The sequence below is a fragment of the Plectropomus leopardus genome, chromosome 2, assembly GCF_026936395.1.
Source record: "Plectropomus leopardus strain MGB_pleo_1.0 chromosome 2, ASM2693639v1, whole genome shotgun sequence".
Lineage (NCBI taxonomy): Eukaryota > Metazoa > Chordata > Actinopteri > Perciformes > Serranidae > Plectropomus > Plectropomus leopardus.
Window position 1 is genome coordinate 30142130 of NC_142177.1, and position 19109 is coordinate 30161238.

The 19109-nt window shown below is 38.5% G+C and overlaps 2 protein-coding genes and 1 long non-coding RNA gene across 4 annotated transcripts in view; 2 read left to right on the forward strand and 1 right to left on the reverse strand.

The window, feature by feature from the left end:
- The window catches only part of LOC148190237 (uncharacterized), a 2217-nt gene extending 1729 nt beyond the window's left edge, over positions 1-488 (forward strand). The window contains exon 3 of the long non-coding RNA XR_015775342.1: positions 277-488. This is a non-coding gene — a long non-coding RNA (uncharacterized LOC148190237). The remainder of the gene's footprint in view (positions 1-276) is intronic.
- Positions 1-8440, reverse strand: part of LOC121958721 (myosin heavy chain, fast skeletal muscle-like) — a 27033-nt gene extending 18593 nt beyond the window's left edge. Inside the window, exons 1-4 of the mRNA XM_088090435.1 lie at positions 8141-8440; positions 2018-2111; positions 1357-1490; positions 630-725 (exon numbers count right to left, since the gene is read on the reverse strand). The gene's annotated coding sequence lies outside the window, so the exon portion shown is untranslated. The remainder of the gene's footprint in view (positions 1-629; positions 726-1356; positions 1491-2017; positions 2112-8140) is intronic.
- Positions 5293-18173, forward strand: LOC121958696 (myosin heavy chain, fast skeletal muscle-like). 2 transcript variants are annotated; one of them, XM_042507794.2, is made up of 40 exons: positions 5293-5367; positions 5603-5815; positions 5984-6127; positions 6216-6372; positions 6469-6496; positions 6597-6708; positions 6783-6875; positions 6992-7055; positions 7172-7270; positions 7377-7480; positions 8494-8632; positions 8753-8871; positions 9146-9295; positions 9385-9555; positions 9645-9951; positions 10122-10195; positions 10506-10593; positions 10678-10795; positions 10870-10993; positions 11096-11232; positions 11384-11639; positions 11725-11967; positions 12057-12233; positions 12317-12462; positions 12768-12858; positions 12982-13371; positions 13489-13615; positions 13709-13827; positions 13931-14127; positions 14201-14384; positions 14471-14636; positions 14980-15104; positions 15195-15503; positions 15589-15792; positions 15907-16032; positions 16651-16821; positions 16915-17019; positions 17159-17254; positions 17793-17924; positions 18054-18173. In XM_042507794.2, the coding sequence occupies exons 2-40, from the start codon at positions 5615-5617 to the stop codon at positions 18072-18074; spliced, it is 5814 nt and encodes a 1937-aa protein (XP_042363728.2). In that variant the 5' UTR covers positions 5293-5367; positions 5603-5614; the 3' UTR covers positions 18075-18173. The 2 variants fall into 2 exon arrangements, with proteins under 2 accessions (XP_042363728.2, XP_042363737.2); XM_042507803.2 differs by having other exon boundaries at positions 10125-10195.
- The last annotated feature ends 936 nt before the right edge of the window (positions 18174-19109 follow it).

Sequence of the window (19109 nt, forward strand, 5' to 3'; positions counted from 1 at the left end):
CCAGTTTAAGAATGTAGTATCTTCTTTGTTAATTTTAATAAACTGTATTTCATTTTAAATATAATCAAATAAATAAAAGGTATATAAAATTGGTTAAGTTGTCTTTAGTTAGTGCATCTTAAATATGACATTCATGTTTAATGTTAATTCTTAAACTACACATGTATAGCAATTGTGGATTTCTCTGTTTTTGCATATTGCTTCATCTTGCATGTAGTAATTGATTAATTCAAATATTGGCTTATTTCTAATTCTGGTCATTTTTGTCCCTGACAGATAGGTGATTCTCTACTTGGGGGATACAGATGTGAATCTAGTTGTTCTCTTCACTTTGCATGGTTGCTCATTTCTGAATGAGCCTTTCCATACTATTGGATTCTTAGGACAACTTTTTTCATTCAGGAAAAATTTAAATTACACAAACTGCCAGTTAACATGTTCATTCTGTGTGTACTGCAAACCAATGAAAATAAAGGTCATGTGGATGATTTCTTGAGAACTGCTTGATTTATTTCTCACTTAATCATCAGTTATGTTTCACTTTGTCTTGGAAACATTGCATGTCTATGTTCCTTAAATATGTATTATGGAAAACTGTTCCAAAAGTTTCAAAGTAGTGAGTGTGTTACCTTCAGCTATCTCTCAGACTTTTCTTTGATGTTTCTGTCTGTTGGTTTGGATCCATCTCAGCCAGCCAGTCGTCTTCATCTTCCACTTACTGAACACTGTAAACAAGGAATAACAAAGAAACAGTTATTTGGTTTAGTTTGATTTCTATATTAGGTAAATTATTTTCTTGTTTGGAAGTACAAATCTAAAAAAAGTATATACATGGCATATAGTGAGTTAATATAAGAATTACAACATTTACTCTGCTTTACTCCACCCCTTAGTTAATATATCTTTTCAAGATGATTTAAAAAAAACCCCCCAAAAAAACAATTCTCATAAACTTTGGTTTTAAATGAATGAAACAGCCTGTGAGATCAGTTGTACTACATCTTCAGTGGCTCTGAAAAAACTGATCAAAGTTTGAAAAGCTAACTCTGACAAAATCATCATGTTAAATTTTGAATTTTTTAAACGTTAAAAATGTATTTTTTCACAGAAAACCTGCATCACAAACCGATAAATGAAGGATGCAGTATTCAAATACTGGCACTAATAGTCAGGATATCTTAATCTGTTGCTTTGACTTTGACCCTTTTCTCTTAAAGGATGGGTTCACATTTTTTCAAGTTGGTCATAAAAATTGTCACATGTTCATATGAACACTAAAACAGTAAAGAGAAGCATGATTCTACTATCTATTCTAACTAATAGTCTGATACTGCTAGTTCACCTGGAACCACTGACCTTGCTAATGTTACAGCTCAGATGAAGAGGACGCCATCAAAGTTTATAATCCAACGCAGTTAGGAGCATGAGTCTCTCGTCCATGAGTAGATGCATGCTTCCTTCTGCATTGTGATACCATTGGGGGAAGTGGTCTGGTAGAAAAAATAGTTCCTACATTAAACGGCTGACAACAAGGTCTGTGGATTATCTTGAGTTATTGTGTTATGAAAAATTGTGTTTCTGCAAAGAGCCAGAGCTGTTGAGTTTTACAAATGTATTTTTTAGTGCTTTGAGCACCACAAGCCGAGTGCCATCGAGTTCTATTATATTGGAGAGTAGTCAGATGTCACCACAGCCAATATTTCCAACAGTTGGCAACTAACACCAAAACTATTTTTGATTTTGGGGACAACTGTAGATTTAAATTTCAGATGCATTTGAAATCAATTAATAGAATAGTTAAGTCTCAAATAAACAGTTACAACCACAGACAGCTTATACAGTCTACACACAATTACCAGATTTAAACGTGACTTCCATATTAAGTGATCGAAACATAAACATATAATGTAAACAAAATATTTCAATACACTTGCAGTTAAAAGAACAGGCAAAGGCATGAACAGTGAAATACTGGCATGTATGAACTAAAACCTTGAGTTCTGTAAATGTGTCATACCATATTGTAGAAGGGATACAATGGACTGTCCCGGATGTTTTTCTAACATTGGTCCAATATGTGGCAGGATTGATTCAAACATGCTTCTGTTACCCTGAACAAAGCAAAGACAAAGCACAAGTGAAATAACATTACGGCATCTGTACTTTTGAATCAATAATATCTTGTGTTAAAATACTTAAAGGTCCAGTGTGTAGGGTTTAGTGGCATCTAGTGGTGAGATTGCAGATTGCAAATAATGGAAATTTCTCATGTACCAAGCATGTGGGAGAACTACAGTGGCTTACAAAAACACAAATGGCCCTATCAAGAGCCAGTGTTTGTTTTGTCCATTCTGGGTTCCTGTAGAATATGGCTGACACCCTGGATTATGACCCACTCATTATGCAGATATTAAACACTTATATTAAGGTAACAAAAACACAACAATTCTTATTTTCAGGTGATTATTAACTAATAAGAAAAACATAGTTGTGAATATTCAGTGTTTCCCACAGAATAAGAATCTACGTTTGGTGGTAGAAAGAACGTGGTGGACTCCATGGAGGAGGACCTGCTCTGCATGTAGATATAAATAGCTAATTGTAAGGTAACGAATGCATAACGATTTTTTTTTCTGGCTATCATGAACTAATCAAAACATTGTCATAAATACTATATTCCATTTCCATCAATACATTCCCCTAAATCCCACACACTGAACCTCTAACTCACTACTTAATGCACTTATTTTGAGTTAGTGACTTGGTGAAATGTTAAACGACCAAAGGATGATGACTGAGAGTCTGGTAACACAAGCAGCATATTTGCAGCTTTGCAACTTGAGGCTTCCTCTGGTGTTTATAAGATGTCATTGACCCCCACTACAAACATTAATACACTTTTGACAGTCATGAGCACCACCAAGGAACTGACAACAGCCAAGCAACCACTCTCCGGGTGGTCTGCAAGAAGGGTTCTTACGGCTCAAAGGTTTAGAATCAGCCATTCATTTTTGTCATCCAGGTGATGCAGTAAGGCCCATCACAGTGTATCTTGAAGATATTTCAAACATAATTTGCTTAGCCAAATTTAATTTCTGTACACAAAGCCATAAACTTAAAAATATCACGTATGACAAACAGACTGTTCCACAGTCACCCGCCACTTCTCATCTGCTCACACCCTAATCCCAGGAGCTCTACTGCAAGATAGAAAAGGAACCGGAGTCATAATCCAAGACTGAGACATCATTTAAACCGACAAACCCGAAACCTTTTCATAATCAAACGTTTGGACATTCTTCAAAATGACAGTCACTGGTTCTTGGACGTACATACTGAAGCATGATTGACACCAAAGCAGTTTTAATGCATGCTAATATAGAAGACCTTAAAAAGAAAAACACATTCTCGAGATGGTCTTGGACCTTGGGGCTATACAGCTGCATAGTTAGTAAGCTTGTCATATGCATCCTTGTTTTACAAACCAAACACATGGCTTTACTGCTCTAAAACAACCAGGTGCAATTCCAAATAGTCTGAATGGCAGCCAAAAGTCAGTCCAATTAGTTAAGTTAGTGAAGTGAATGCAGGTATACCAACACCTAGCCTTAGAAATGAATTCATAATAATGCAGAATCATATTTAAAATTCACAAATATATTTAAAAATGTTTATACTTACAATGCTACACATGGGTACTACTGTTACTGTAAATGTAAATCCATGCTCTCTTTGTGGCCAGCTTGTAGACTGGAATGTTACTCAACATTTACCTTGGTTTGTTATCCTGAGCCCAGTTGTTGCTTCTTGACAAATGGAGAAACTGACAGACGGAGATCAAAGACCTTAAAAACACAATAAGCCTCTTGAGCACTTGGCGTGGGCATAAACACAAGCCCGGTGCTATATTTGAGTTTTGCCCTAATAAGACAGAAGACTCCGGAGCAGGTATCGTGTAACACATGTTTGTAGAAGACAGAGGCTCATTATATCATGTGGGTAACCACTTCAGAATTTCTTCTTCTTAATCACAGCTGTAAGTAGATACTCCTTCTGATGGAAACTTATGGCTGTCAACCCACACTTTTGTGTGCCACATTGTTGGCAAAAACGCAGACGAGGACACTTGCCATCAGTGACAACATCTATCTCAACACAAACTGCAGACTTTTAATAAACAAAACAACTCAGAAATGAATTCTCTAAATATTCTGAACTTTGATACACATGAAAACTGTCACAGTGAGGTGATTTGAAAGACATAAAGGAAATAGAGCTGCGGTCCATCACTCAGCTGCTCCGCCTTTAGGGACTGTCTCAGTCTCCCTTGTTTATCCCTTAAGAGCAAGAATAAGAACAGCTGTTGGCACCGTTGTGAGAGACAATCCCTTGGCAATCTTCTCCTTTTCTTTAAAGCTCATTGGCAGTCTCTTTATTTTTCAATAATTTCTGACTTGTAAGGACTCTGAAACATTATATCTGTGACTTTTTAAAGCTTCTCCAAAGCATGACAAGGAGCTCCTTTTGTGCCAGGGGGCATTAAAAAGATGCATTAGTCACACCTTTGGACTGTCTGTAACCACTGAACTGACCTCATGCAAACTGAAACACCCTCACATCTGTACCTTATTTACTTTATATAACCAGAAGTATCCACAAGCAGAACCAACTTTAAATCTAGTATAAGTATGTATCAAACTCATAACTAAAAAAAAAAATGTTTAGATACATTATTGTATTATATGTTCCCAGCCTCATAATTTATTGCATTTTTTTTTTTAACCAAAGCCATCAAATCAGCTAAATGTTTGCCAATAATCACATGAACATGGAAAATATCCATGAAACATCAATTCCCAACACACCCTAAGCTTGGCAAGGATCCAGCAAGGAAGACATACCATAAACTGTATAATGTGACAGCTTCAGCACAAGCATTATCCCAGGCGACATGACCAAATACAGAAAGACACATGTGATAGGCTCCCATCGCACTGTATAAAAAGGCTCAGCAAACCTCCACCAGGGACAGGCACCCAGCAACGGTAAGTTTCTTCTTGGCCCAGGCATATTTCTTTAAACTACAAGATATGATATTTGTAATACTGTCATGTATCATTTGCATTAACTCAACACTGTTTTGAAAATATAGAAGATAAAAATTCATATGATTACAAACGGTCTGTAAAGTGTTACCACTATATTTACATGTATGTACAATGTTTTTCTTACCATATTTAAAAATAAAATATAATAGAGTGAACTAACACAAGTAGCCTTTCTGGACCTTACATCTTACTCTTTTTTTCCAGAAGTCTGCATTGAAGTCTGACATTAACCCCTGAAACTCACCAGGTGTCAACCAAGGTAAATCTGGCTTCATATTTATCCATAACTCAAGATGAGATATAGTTTAATTACTAGTAAAAATGTTGAGCATGTTATTTATGAACATCACAATCATGTCATGCCGGTATCTGTATTTCACTTATCTTAATGGAAGAGCATCAATGTGATTACAATAACAATAGATATCATAAAAGTCCCTACTTGGGCACTCGGCCAACTACTTTAAAAATGACTATTGTTTCCTCTCATGCAGTAAAGGGCAATCATGAGCGACCCGGAAATGGAGTGTTTTGGCCCGGCGGCCATATACCTCCGCAAGCCAGAACGAGAGAGAATTGAGGCTCAAAACACTCCCTTTGATGCTAAAACAGCGTACTTTGTGAGTGAGCCAGCAGAAATGTACCTCAAGGGGAAACTCATTAAGAAAGAGGGTGGCAAAGCCACCGTGGAGACTCTCACTGGGAAGGTGAGACTGAAGCTACTAGAACTAAAAGTTTTATAGTGCTTACCACTTTTAATGTTTAATCTGGAGTGCTGTACCATATGTTAACTGTTTGATGATTAAAGTCTGACAATACGTGACTGCTGGACAGAGACAAATCATATTTTTGTGCCTCTTCTGTCCTTGTAACAGTCTCTCACTGTGAAAGATGATGAAATCTTCCCAATGAACCCTCCAAAGTTTGATAAGATTGAGGACATGGCCATGATGACCCACCTAAGTGAGCCTTCTGTGCTGTATAATCTCAAAGAGCGTTATGCAGCATGGATGATCTACGTGAGTTTTGTGGAGAGGAGAGTGTACTTTAATGGGTTATGGATATACTTAAAAAATAATAATTCTATTGTATTTCACGCTGTTGTAGACCTACTCAGGGCTGTTCTGTGTCACTGTGAACCCCTACAAGTGGCTCCCAGTGTATGACTCAGTGGTTGTAGCAGGATACAGAGGCAAAAAGAGGATTGAGGCTCCACCCCACATCTTTTCCATCTCGGACAACGCCTATCAGTTCATGCTCCAAGGTATCACTAAGTTTGTAAGCCACTGTGTTTCCAATGCAGCTGTTGTTTAGGAAAAGTCAACATCTAACTGTTGCACACCATTTTGATGTCTTGCAGATAGAGAAAACCAGTCAATCCTGATTACGTAAGTGACCATTTTTATATTACCTACACTACAAGTACTGGCAACAGTAGCAAAATCAAAAATTTCAAATAAATCTTTACAAATACACCCCTCAACCCAGCGGAGAATCTGGTGCAGGAAAGACTGTCAACACCAAACGTGTCATCCAGTACTTTGCGACAATCGCAGTGGCTGGAGGAAAGAAAGTTGAGCCAGTAGCTGGAAAGATGCAGGTATGAGAAGATGAACAATATTCATATGAAATGTAAAAAGAAGAGAAGCTAAGTATAATGAATGTTATTTCTAGGGGTCGCTAGAAGATCAAATCATTGCAGCAAATCCACTGTTGGAGGCTTATGGTAATGCCAAGACTGTGAGGAATGACAACTCTTCACGTTTTGTAAGTTTTTGTTTGTTTTTTTTTTTAAACTCCCTTTGACTTAAAATTGCATTTTATTTTGTGACAACAATCACTGACAATGACCTGCATTTAGATGTTAATCTGTTTTTGTATAGGGTAAATTTATCAGAATCCACTTTGGGACAACTGGAAAGCTAGCTTCAGCTGATATTGAAACATGTAAGTATTTTTTCTGGAACTCATTCAGCATTATTTGTTTCAAAACATGGCCAACTTCTACAGCTCTGCTTCATGAGAGATAGCCCCTAACTTTTCTACAAAATAAATCCATACAGATTTGCTGGAGAAGTCACGAGTGACGTTCCAGCTGTCTGCTGAGAGGAGCTACCACATCTTCTATCAGCTCATGACAGGCCATAAACCTGAGGTGATCGGTGAGAGACCAGTGTATATTGTCAGTTATTCTAGAGCAAGTGAACAACAATGGCTTATCACAGGTTCATTAACTGTGTTATTAACATGCTTCTCCCCTTTCTTCAGAGGCCCTCCTGATCACCAAAAATCCATATGACTATCCTATGATCAGTCAGGGTGAAATCACTGTCAAGAGTATCGACGACATTGAAGAATTCATCGCCACTGATGTATGGATAACTTTACTTTGCTTGCTTTGCTTTATTCACTTTATTTGTAATTATGTACACAAAGTTATCTATTACATTTTTGCAATAAATCCTACATGTATTATTCTTAGGGATGCACAATATTGGATTTTGTGCTGATATCCAACATAACAACTTATTTGGCAAATACCGATACTGATATATCCCATTTTATTTCCCAACTAATTTTAAAGATCATCAAGTCTCTTCTGTAGTGAAATTAACAACATAATGATGGCCCACCAGCAGATGGAGACATAAAACAATGTTTTTTAGTGTATGTAATATACATTAATTGTGCAAAAAAATATAATTGTGCTAAAAAAAATATATCTTTGTCATATCAGCAGAAATAAGCATGTTGGCCGATTCTGATATTTCACTTTAAAGCCAATATCTGCTGATACCAATGTGCCGATATTTTTGTACATCCTTAATTATTCTGACTAAGGTCTATGGTAATTTTTGAAGCAGTAGTGTACAGTATTGTTGTACTGAATTACATTATATGAGGGAGATGTTTGTAATATCCTCCCCTGTTTAAATTAAAAAACCTACCCCAATATATATATTACGGACAACTAACATTATCTTTGCAGGGAAGCTCCAGCTGTGATTTGTTTTAAAAGGGATCAGATTTACCTTAGTGTCAGTCCAGATTGAATTGCAGGTCATCGGTGCTTCTGTCCATCCATTAGCTGTACAGCTTATCCCATTCTGGGCAAGAGTCGGAGTACACCACGGAGAGGTTGCCAGTCAATCTCAGGGATGAGACACAGAGACGGACAGTTATTCATGTGAAATTATTCTAAAATACAGAACAGAGACAGAAATAATAATCTTACACTATTTTGGTCAAAATTGTGCTGCTTTTTGCTTTACAGCAAAGCAGATTGTGTTACAGCTTTTGTGATGGATACTCAACATTTGGGGAGGCAGGGCAACAGCTAAAAAAAATCTACCTTTCTGTTTCAAACTGACTCTTAATTTCACAGACTGCCATCGACATCCTTGGCTTCAATGCAGAAGAGAAGGCTAGCATGTTCAAGCTGACTGGAGCTGTGATGCATCATGGGAACATGAAGTTCAAACAGAAGCAGCGTGAAGAGCAGGCTGAGCCTGATGGCACTGAGGGTATGAAACCCAAATACCATGAGCTTTTCTGTAACAGCTGACTTTTTGTCTCTTGACAAAGAATCTATGATTAAGAAGTAAATTCATCCTACAATAGATTTTATTTTTGTTTTCTTTTAGTGGCAGACAAAATCGCCTACCTCATGGGCCTGAACTCTGCTGACTTGCTAAAAGCACTATGCTACCCCAGAGTGAAGGTTGGGAATGAGTATGTGACCAAAGGTCAAACTGTCCCTCAGGTATGGGATATCAACAAGGACTTACACACAAAAACAAAACAAATTACCATATCCAAAAGACTATCTTCCAATTCCACAATGAAAGACACTTTAACACATACTATAAATCATATATTTCTAACTTAAGGCTCACAATGCAGCCATGGTTATGATTATGTTTTTTGGATCATAGCTTTATATGTTTTTTTTTAACTGTTTAACCCCTGAAATGTTGAGTCATTTTTGTTCATATTTACCACACTCTAAATATTGTGTTTTTCATTTGTAATGTCAGGTCAACAACGCTGTCATGGCTCTCTGCAAGTCTGTCTATGAGAAAATGTTCTTGTGGATGGTGGTCAGAATTAATGAGATGCTGGATACCAAACAGCCCAGAAGCTATTTCATCGGTGTCCTGGATATTGCTGGATTTGAAATTTTTGATGTAAGTAAACAACACATCACATTTGGTATATTTTACATAGTGAATCTGCACAAGAAAGTTTGACACTGTATCTTCTTTCCCATCTTAAGTTCAACAGCTTGGAGCAGCTGTGTATCAACTTCACCAATGAAAAACTGCAACAGTTTTTCAACCACCACATGTTCGTCCTGGAGCAAGAGGAGTACAAGAAAGAGGGAATTGAATGGGAGTTCATTGATTTTGGTATGGACTTGGCTGCCTGTATTGAGCTGATTGAGAAGGTGAGCAGCATGCTGTATGTTCAGAAACACAGAAAAATACCCAAAATCTTGAAAGATTTTAATTTAAATAATCTTTTCATCGTTAACAGCCAATGGGCATTTTCTCCATCCTTGAAGAGGAGTGTATGTTCCCCAAGGCAACAGACATGACGTTCAAAAACAAAATGTATGACCAGCATATTGGAAAAAGCGCTCCCTTCCAGAAACCCAAACCTGCCAAAGGCAAAGCTGAGGCCCACTTCTCCCTGGTGCACTATGCCGGCACTGTTGACTACAATGTCAATGGCTGGCTGGATAAGAACAAAGACCCCCTGAACGACTCAGTGGTTCAGCTCTACCAGAAGTCTTCAACCAAACTGTTGGCTCACCTCTATGCATCACATTCTTCAGGAGACGGTAAGGATAATATAATATAATAATATATAAGTTTGAGCCATTTTTTTTGTTGTCATTACATTTTAACATGCACTAGTTGATTTGCAGATTTAAGTATGAGAATATAGTTTAAATAAAAATGGATAACATTTGTGCAAGTTAATAACGCCAGTTTAATCTTCATTGTAAAGCAGAGGGTGGTGGTGGAAAAAAAGGCGGCAAAAAGAAGGGTGGGTCTTTCCAGACTGTATCTGCTCTGTTCAGGGTAAGTATCACAAATTAATGCCTCACTACATCTAACTGTAAAGCAGTGTATGTACATATGTATGTATGTACGTATGCATATATGTATGTATGTATGTGTGTGTGTGTCAAATCTCAAGAACCATTCATCTGATCTGCTTCACAATTGGCGGGTGTATTGTCATTATTTATTATGTAGGGGAAAAGGATGCTGGCATACCTGTTCTTGAATTGCCCTGCACCTTCACCAAAAAGAAAGAAAGAGATGGGCGTATTAACCCTCCTTCTTCCTATTATTTATTATGTAACAATTGGTATTTTCCATATTTTAGGAGAATTTAGGCAAGTTGATGACCAACTTGAGAAGCACTCACCCCCACTTTGTTCGCTGTTTGATTCCAAATGAATCAAAGACTCCCGGTAAGCCTAATATCAGTATACATTTATGCATTTAAACACGACTGTAATTATACACTACAAGACTGAACTTCACATGTCTTTAAGGTCTCATGGAGAACTTCCTGGTCATCCACCAGCTGAGGTGTAACGGCGTGCTGGAAGGCATCAGGATCTGCAGAAAGGGCTTCCCAAGCAGAATCCTCTACGGTGACTTCAAGCAGAGGTATTTACTAAGATTAATCATTGTAACAATATTATGATCAATTGTTTATTGATGATTTATTTCCGCACAATCAGATACAAAGTTTTGAATGCCAGTGTCATTCCTGAGGGACAATTCATCGACAACAAAAAGGCCTCAGAGAAACTCTTGGGCTCGATTGATGTTGATCAAACTCAGTACAAATTTGGACACACAAAGGTAATCTGTTTGTCTGCTATGAGTGTTTTTTGTTTAGTATAAATGGTAACCCTGATATTGCAAGTAAGCGCAACAATTTATTTCAAGAAAACTTTGTTTCAGGTGTTCTTCAAAGCTGGTCTGCTGGGAACTCTGGAGGAGATGAGAGATGAGAAACTGGCTGAGCTGGTCACAATGACTCAGGCTCTCTGCAGAGGTTTCCTCATGAGGAGAGAGTTTGTCAAGATGATGGAGCGCAGGTACTGTAGACAGTTCGTGCACATCCTGCACATTTTTAGATAACAACTTGATCGTACTTCTCAAGCCACATATTTACTATATACCCAATCCACACTTCTTATCAATACAACTTTAAGAATCTAAATTTCCTGTGATATCTGTTTTCCTCAGGGAAGCAATCTATTCTATTCAATACAACATCCGCTCATTCATGAATGTCAAAACCTGGCCATGGATGAAGCTCTACTTCAAGATTAAGCCCCTGCTGAAGAGTGCAGAAACTGAGAAAGAGATGGCACAGATGAAAGAGGACTTTGAGAAGATGAAAGAGGAGCTAGCAAAGACTCAGGCTAAGAAGAAAGAACTGGAGGAGAAGATGGTTTCTCTGCTGCAGGAGAAGAATGACCTGCAGCTACAAATTCAGGCTGTACGTTAAAAAGAAAGAGGGAATTGCTTATCTGGTTTTACAGTTGAATAAATATCATTCTGATGTTATGTCTTATCAAATCTAGGAAGGTGAAAACCTCAGCGATGCGGAAGAAAGGTGTGAGGGGCTCATTAAAGCAAAAATCCAGCTTGAGGCCAAACTTAAAGAGACGTCTGAGAGACTGGAGGATGAGGAAGAAGTGAATGCTGAGCTGACTGCTAAAAAGAGGAAGCTGGAGGACGAGTGCTCCGAGTTGAAGAAAGACATTGATGACTTGGAGCTCACCCTGGCCAAAGTGGAAAAGGAGAAGCATGCCACTGAGAACAAAGTTTGTATATACTCTACATGGTCTTACAGTCTGCTCATTGCGAAATACTAAATACCCTTGAACTTATGCTTTTAATATTGTCAATGCAGGTTAAAAACCTGGTTGAGGAAATGACATCTCAAGATGAGACCATTGCCAAGTTGACGAAAGAGAAGAAAGCCCTCCAAGAGGCCCATCAGCAGGTCCTTGACGACCTGCAAGCAGAAGAAGACAAAGTCAACACTCTGACGAAGGCTAAGACCAAGCTGGAGCAGCAAGTGGACGACGTATGTATATAATGAGAACAAAAAGTGAGTTCTCTCATTGAAAATAAAAAATAAAGCACAATTCCTCATCTTAATTAAAATAGCTTGAAGGTTCCCTGGAACAAGAAAAGAAGCTCCGTATGGACCTTGAGCGAGCTAAAAGAAAGCTTGAAGGAGATCTTAAGCTGGCCCAGGAAACAATCATGGATCTGGAGAACGACAAGCAACAGTCTGATGAGAAATTAAAGAAGTGAGTGTAACTTAACTAATCAGTTGCATTCACATCTGATCTAACTGTATTTGTGCAGCATACAGAGAGCAAACTTTTTTGAAAAAAGTTGACCACAAGTCTGCAGTGAAAAAAGGCAGTCCAGTGTAAATGCCATTTGCAAAGTTAAAGTCACTGCAGAAACCAGAATCTCTATGTTCAAAACATTAGAAAACCAATTTACTAGTGATTCTACCAATGAATGACGGCAAAGAAATTAAGTAAATTAAAAGTAAGAATCTCAACTTTGTTTTGCCTAATTCGATAAAATGTTGTCCACCCCACAGGAAGGACTTTGAAACAAGCCAACTTCTTGGCAGGATTGAGGATGAGCAATCACTTTGTGCTCAGCTTCAGAAAAAGATCAAAGAACTTCAGGTTGGTACAGTGATTTAACATCCACCAGTGACCGGGACTTTAGATGAGACAGATGTGCTTGACTTGACTAGATGTAAATGATTAGATTGTTGTTAAGTTTATGGTGTTTTTTGTGAATACTAGGCTCGTATTGAGGAGCTGGAAGAAGAGATTGAGGCTGAGCGAGCTGCTCGGGCAAAGGTGGAAAAGCAGAGGGCTGACCTCTCCAGGGAACTTGAGGAGATCAGCGAGAGGCTGGAAGAAGCTGGCGGTGCGACGTCTGTTCAGATCGAGATGAACAAGAAGCGCGAGGCCGAGTTTCAGAAGCTGCGTCGTGATCTCGAAGAGTCCACCCTGCAGCACGAGGCCACTGCCGCAGCTCTCCGCAAGAAGCAGGCTGACAGTGTGGCAGAGCTGGGAGAACAGATCGATAACCTCCAGAGAGTCAAACAGAAGCTGGAGAAAGAGAAGAGCGAATTCAAGATGGAGATTGATGACCTCTCGAGCAACATGGAGGGTGTCTCAAAATCAAAGGTAAAATTTCAAAAAAAGTAAGACTGCAACTGGATTAATAAAATGTTCCCTGTAACATGTTTATTCTGCCCTCACTGAAGCTGCAATACTTTAGACCAACACTTTTGTTAATTTCAGACCAATCTTGAGAAAATGTGTCGTACACTTGAGGATCAACTGAGTGAGATGAAGTCCAAAAATGAAGAACACGTGCGACAGCTGAATGACATTGGAGTACAAAGGGCAAGACTGATAACAGAGAATGGTGAGGAAATGGTTTTACTTACCTTAATCTCATTTTCCGAAACAATGCTCATATTTGCATCTAGATAACCTCTAAGTCTCTTTCACTCCTCAGGTGAATTCAGTCGCCAGCTGGAGGAAAAAGAAGCCCTTGTCTCTCAGCTAACAAGGAGCAAGCAGGCTTTCACCCAGCAGATTGAGGAACTAAAGAGGCACATTGAAGAGGAAGTTAAAGTAAAAACCATCGCAGAACTACAGTGCAGATTCAAAAGCTCAGTTCAACGCTTGAAGTTGCTGAGATACATTTAATAAAAATGTCTCTTTTTTTCTTTGTAAGGCCAAGAACGCCCTGGCTCATGCTGTCCAGTCAGCTCGTCATGACTGCGACCTGCTCAGAGAGCAGTATGAGGAGGAGCAGGAGGCCAAATCTGAGCTGCAGCGCGCAATGTCCAAGGCCAACAGCGAGGTGGCTCAGTGGAGAGCTAAATATGAGACTGATGCTATTCAACGCACTGAGGAGCTGGAGGAGGCCAAGTAATGAACAGTCCTGAAATCAAACAGTTTCCACATGCACTGATTCTGTAACTCAACATAACATGTTTTACAGGAAAAAGCTCGCCCAGCGTCTTCAGGAGGCAGAAGAATCCATCGAGGCTGTGAATGCAAAATGTGCCTCTCTGGAGAAGACCAAACAGAGACTGCAGGGTGAAGTGGAGGACATGATGATTGATGTGGAGAGAGCTAATGCTCTGGCTGCTAACCTCGACAAGAAACAGAGAAACTTTGACAAGGTCAGGTTTTTATTTGTTTCTTGTATGCTTAAATGAAGACTGAAGAACTGTGATTACTGAAATACACAAGTCTCTTATGTTTTCAGGTGCTTGCAGAGTGGAAGCAGAAGTATGAAGAGAGCCAGGCAGAGCTGGAGGGAGCTCTAAAAGAATCTCGTTCTCTGAGCACTGAGATGTTCAAGCTGAAAAATTCATATGAAGAAGCTTTGGACCACCTGGAGACCCTGAAGAGAGAGAACAAAAATCTGCAACGTAAGCAAATTAGAAAAAAAATACAAAAATTCACATAGGCCACTGCTAAAAAGAACTGACAGTGTACTGTCATATGGTTTGAATCAAAGGCCAGGATTGAGAGAGTGTGCCCCCTAGTGGGCAAACATTTAATGTGCATGGTTTATTAGTTGAAACTAACATCAAATGTAAAACAAGTTGTTTATATATATATATACATATACATATATATATATATATACATACAATATATATAATTGTATAATTGTACAATATATTCAATCTAAATGTCTACTAAAAGAGACAAAACAGGTAGTTGGGCTCACACCTACTTCAGGAATCATTTATACCTTTTTTCTTACAGAGGAGATCTCCGATCTAACCGAGCAAATTGGTGAGAGCGGAAAAACCATTCATGAACTGGAGAAGGGGAAAAAGACAGTCGAGATAGAGAAATCCGAACTCCAAACATCACTTGAAGAGGCAGAGGTACTGTCTGAAAAAAAATATACTATATCACATTAAACACAATTTCAAAAGATGCTAGGGATAAACAATATATATGTATTTCTTGTCAAGGCTACTCTGGAGCATGAGGAATCAAAGATTCTGCGTATCCAGCTCGAGCTCACCCAAGTAAAGGGTGAAATTGACAGAAAACTTGCGGAGAAGGACGAGGAGATTGAGCAGATCAAGAGGAACAGCCAGAGAGTGATTGAGTCCATGCAGACCACTTTGGATGCTGAGGTCAGGAGCAGGAATGATGCCCTGAGAATCAAGAAGAAGATGGAGGGAGACCTTAATGAGATGGAGATTCAGCTGAGCCACGCCAACCGCCAGGCAGCTGAGGCCCAGAAACAGCTGAGAAACGTGCAGGGACAGCTCAAGGTAAAGCAGTTTATTAAACAAAATTGGAAGTTTGCTTTGTTCAGAATTCATTGTGAAAGTTTTTCTTTAATTATTATTAATTTAGGATGCTCAACTTCACCTTGATGAAGCCATAAGAGGTCAGGAAGAAATGAGGGAGCAGGTTGCCATGGTGGAGCGCAGGAACAACCTGATGATAGCTGAGATCGAGGAGCTGAGAGCTGCTCTGGAGCAGACGGAGAGAAGCCGCAAAGTGGCTGAACAGGAGCTGATTGATGCCAGCGAACGTGTGGGGCTGCTGCACTCTCAGGTAAGTGAAGATTTAATTTAATATAATTACGTATATATATGTGATATGTAAAAAAAAAAAAAAAAAGATGAATGGGAAGTAAAGAATGTAATTCAACCCAAATTATTTGTTTAGAATACCAGCCTCATCAACACCAAGAAGAAGCTGGAGGCTGATCTCATTCAGGTCCAAGGTGAAGTGGAAGATTCTGTACAGGAAGCGAGAAATGCTGAGGAGAAGGCCAAGAAGGCCATCACTGATGTGAGTCATCCTAATGCACTTCTATGTAACTGTGCGCAAAATATAGACAGCATGTCTACAGGCAGACACTTTTCAAGATCACTGTTCGCCAAATTGAAGCCAGATTTTTGCAGAAATATTTTTTTTCTTATTCAAGCATTGCAGGTTAGTATAAAGGTCAGTAGTGTATAACTGGTCCCGTGCAGAGGTAGGTTTTATGCAAAAATATGGTTATTAGAGTGAGTTTGGTTAATCTACATTTTGCCAACAGGTAAGTGCAAGTACAAATTAAAAAGATAAACTGGCAGGTTTAAAGATATACAACATCATACATGCGGACTTTTAGGCAGGACAGCTAGACTCGTTTTGACAAAAAGAAACATAAAGATGGCTTAACAAAATTAAATAAATGAAATTATTTATAAAATGTAAATAAAATGTTTGTTTAATAACATTTAAGGCCCATTATTTATAAAATTGGATTTAACACATTTTAAGACTTTTAAGGACCTGCAGACACCCTGATAGTCAGTGTTTGATATGCATGTTTGGCCATTTCTCCACCACATGTCGTGGTATGGCAGTTGAGACATTAGACTGCAAAGACCTTATAATCAATGAAATTCGACTACATCTCAGGCTGCCATGATGGCAGAGGAGCTGAAGAAGGAGCAGGACACCAGCGCTCATTTGGAGAGGATGAAGAAAAACCTGGAGGTGACAGTGAAGGACCTGCAACATCGCCTTGATGAAGCTGAGAATCTGGCCATGAAGGGCGGCAAGAAGCAGCTCCAGAAACTGGAGGCTAGAGTAAGTGCCATGAGGACCAACCTATTCATATTTACTGTAAATCAGGACAACATTTTGCATTGTAGAGTCTCTGCATTCTGCTTCATCTTTAAGGTTCGTGAATTGGAGGCTGAAGTTGATGCTGAGCAGAGGCGCGGTGCTGAAGCTATCAAGGGAGTGCGAAAATATGAGCGGAAAGTGAAGGAACTCACCTATCAGGTAAAATGGTATTTAGAACATGACAATTTAAACTCATGCAAATACTAATGGTCATAATAATACATGGTTGTGAAAGAAGTTAGCTATAACTAGTATTTGGCAAGTATTCTGATGTTCTATCATTCCTGATTTACAACAGTTTGAGGAGGACAAGAAGAATATCGTCCGCCTTCAGGATCTGGTGGACAAGCTGCAGCTCAAAGTGAAGGCCTACAAGAGACAGTCTGAGGAGGCTGTGAGTACACCTACCAAATTTTTCATAACAATACACATTCTGAAAATATCACTCAGTCCACAGCATGGCTCCTGCAGCTTAAGTCAAGTCAGATTTAAGGCTTTCTAAGACAAATATTCTAATAACCAAAATTGAAGAGGGACAATTTCGTGTTGCCCAAATGTTTACTATGACATAAAACATGAAAAGTCTTTTGTCCAATGAAAAAGTTAGATTATCTATCTCAAATGTTGAAATAAAAACCCCATTCAATTTGAAACACATGGTAGACAATGAATTCATTATATTATGAAGAGGAATTTATTAAATTATTTAACAAAAAAAATAGATGTTACCAAATATTTTTACAATGCAGTGTCAAAAGAAATTCTCCTTCCTATGTTTGAGCATTTTTAAGACTTTGAAAGATTATTTCCAGTATTTTAATACAAATTAATCATTCTCATTTTCAGATTAATAAATTTATGCCTTTTAAGACTTTTTAAGGATCCACGGGAACCCTGCACAGGTTTTTACTTTACTCTGGCTTATCATACAGGAGGAGCAGGCCAATTCTCACCTATCCAGGTACAGGAGGGTGCAGCATGAGATGGAGGAAGCCCAGGAGCGCGCTGACATTGCGGAGTCTCAGGTCAACAAGCTGAGGGCAAAAAGCCGTGAAATTGTCAGGGTATGTTCATTTTTATTTATCAATTGTTAGTACACTGATTAAATTGATATCAAGAATTTCTGTATCTTAATATATTGACAAGGTGTTTAACCACTAACTTCTGGCTGTTTCTTTTGTGTTGATTCAAAGGGAAAGGACGCAGAAGAATGAGTATCAGTCTTGACAAGACACAGTGCAAGAAATCATACAATATGATCTTTTTGTCAATGTGTCGCATGTGTGAAAGAAATAAATCTATAAGCAACTGAATGTCTTTTTTTGTGTCATTTGTCTGTTATTTCCCATCACTCTTAATTCAAACAATTACAGAGTTACTCATACACATACATTACAAGCAGATGTAAGGTGACATACTTAAGTATGCAAAGAACTGAAAACATTTTTCACACACATCAGGCAGTGTCTCAACCCTCTGGATTTATCTGAAAATGGGATCACTGAGAATATACTGTATAGTGTTACCACACACTAAAACAATTTTACTCCATTAATTCACAACCACATATTTCATTATCATTGCCACCTAGTGCTGACATCACTGAGTCTCAGGTCACCAAGCTGTGAGCAGAGTCAGAGTTCAAAAAACGAGGGAGGGAGATAAACTACTAATATTTAATAACCAAATAAATAAACAATAACCCCTGTAAACACCAGGTGACTGTACACCCCCCTCTTTATCCCTGTATCAAGTGAAAATCCTGTATTCATACATTAATTTAAACTGGATATGTTTGAACTTTGCTTTAGCTTCTTATTAAGTCTCCTCCATAGATTAACCCCAAAGATTGCTAAAGAAAGTGGTACAAACACGATACGTTTTGAAATTAAAATGTCCCCCTAAATTGTGACCACCCTTTTAGCTTTTTTTGTTGGTAGGTTAATTTTAGTAATAAAAATCTTTCAAGATATGTCAATTGTAATCGTTTTGACTGTAAAAATAGTGAGTTAGTGTGATCCAGTTATCCAACATTGCGAATGCTTCCTATCGTTACTTCTACTACAACTTTGACAATCGCAAGCATTTAAAGTGACTATGGCTGTGCTGTCAGATTCGGGGAAATAATATAAACTCGATCATCTTAGATTGACGGCGAGTAACTGATATGGAAAAACTGTCAACCCAGCCCCGGATTTTAATTTAACATCAAAGCTAACTGTTCGTTCAACCGTTAGCTCCTGGAGCTA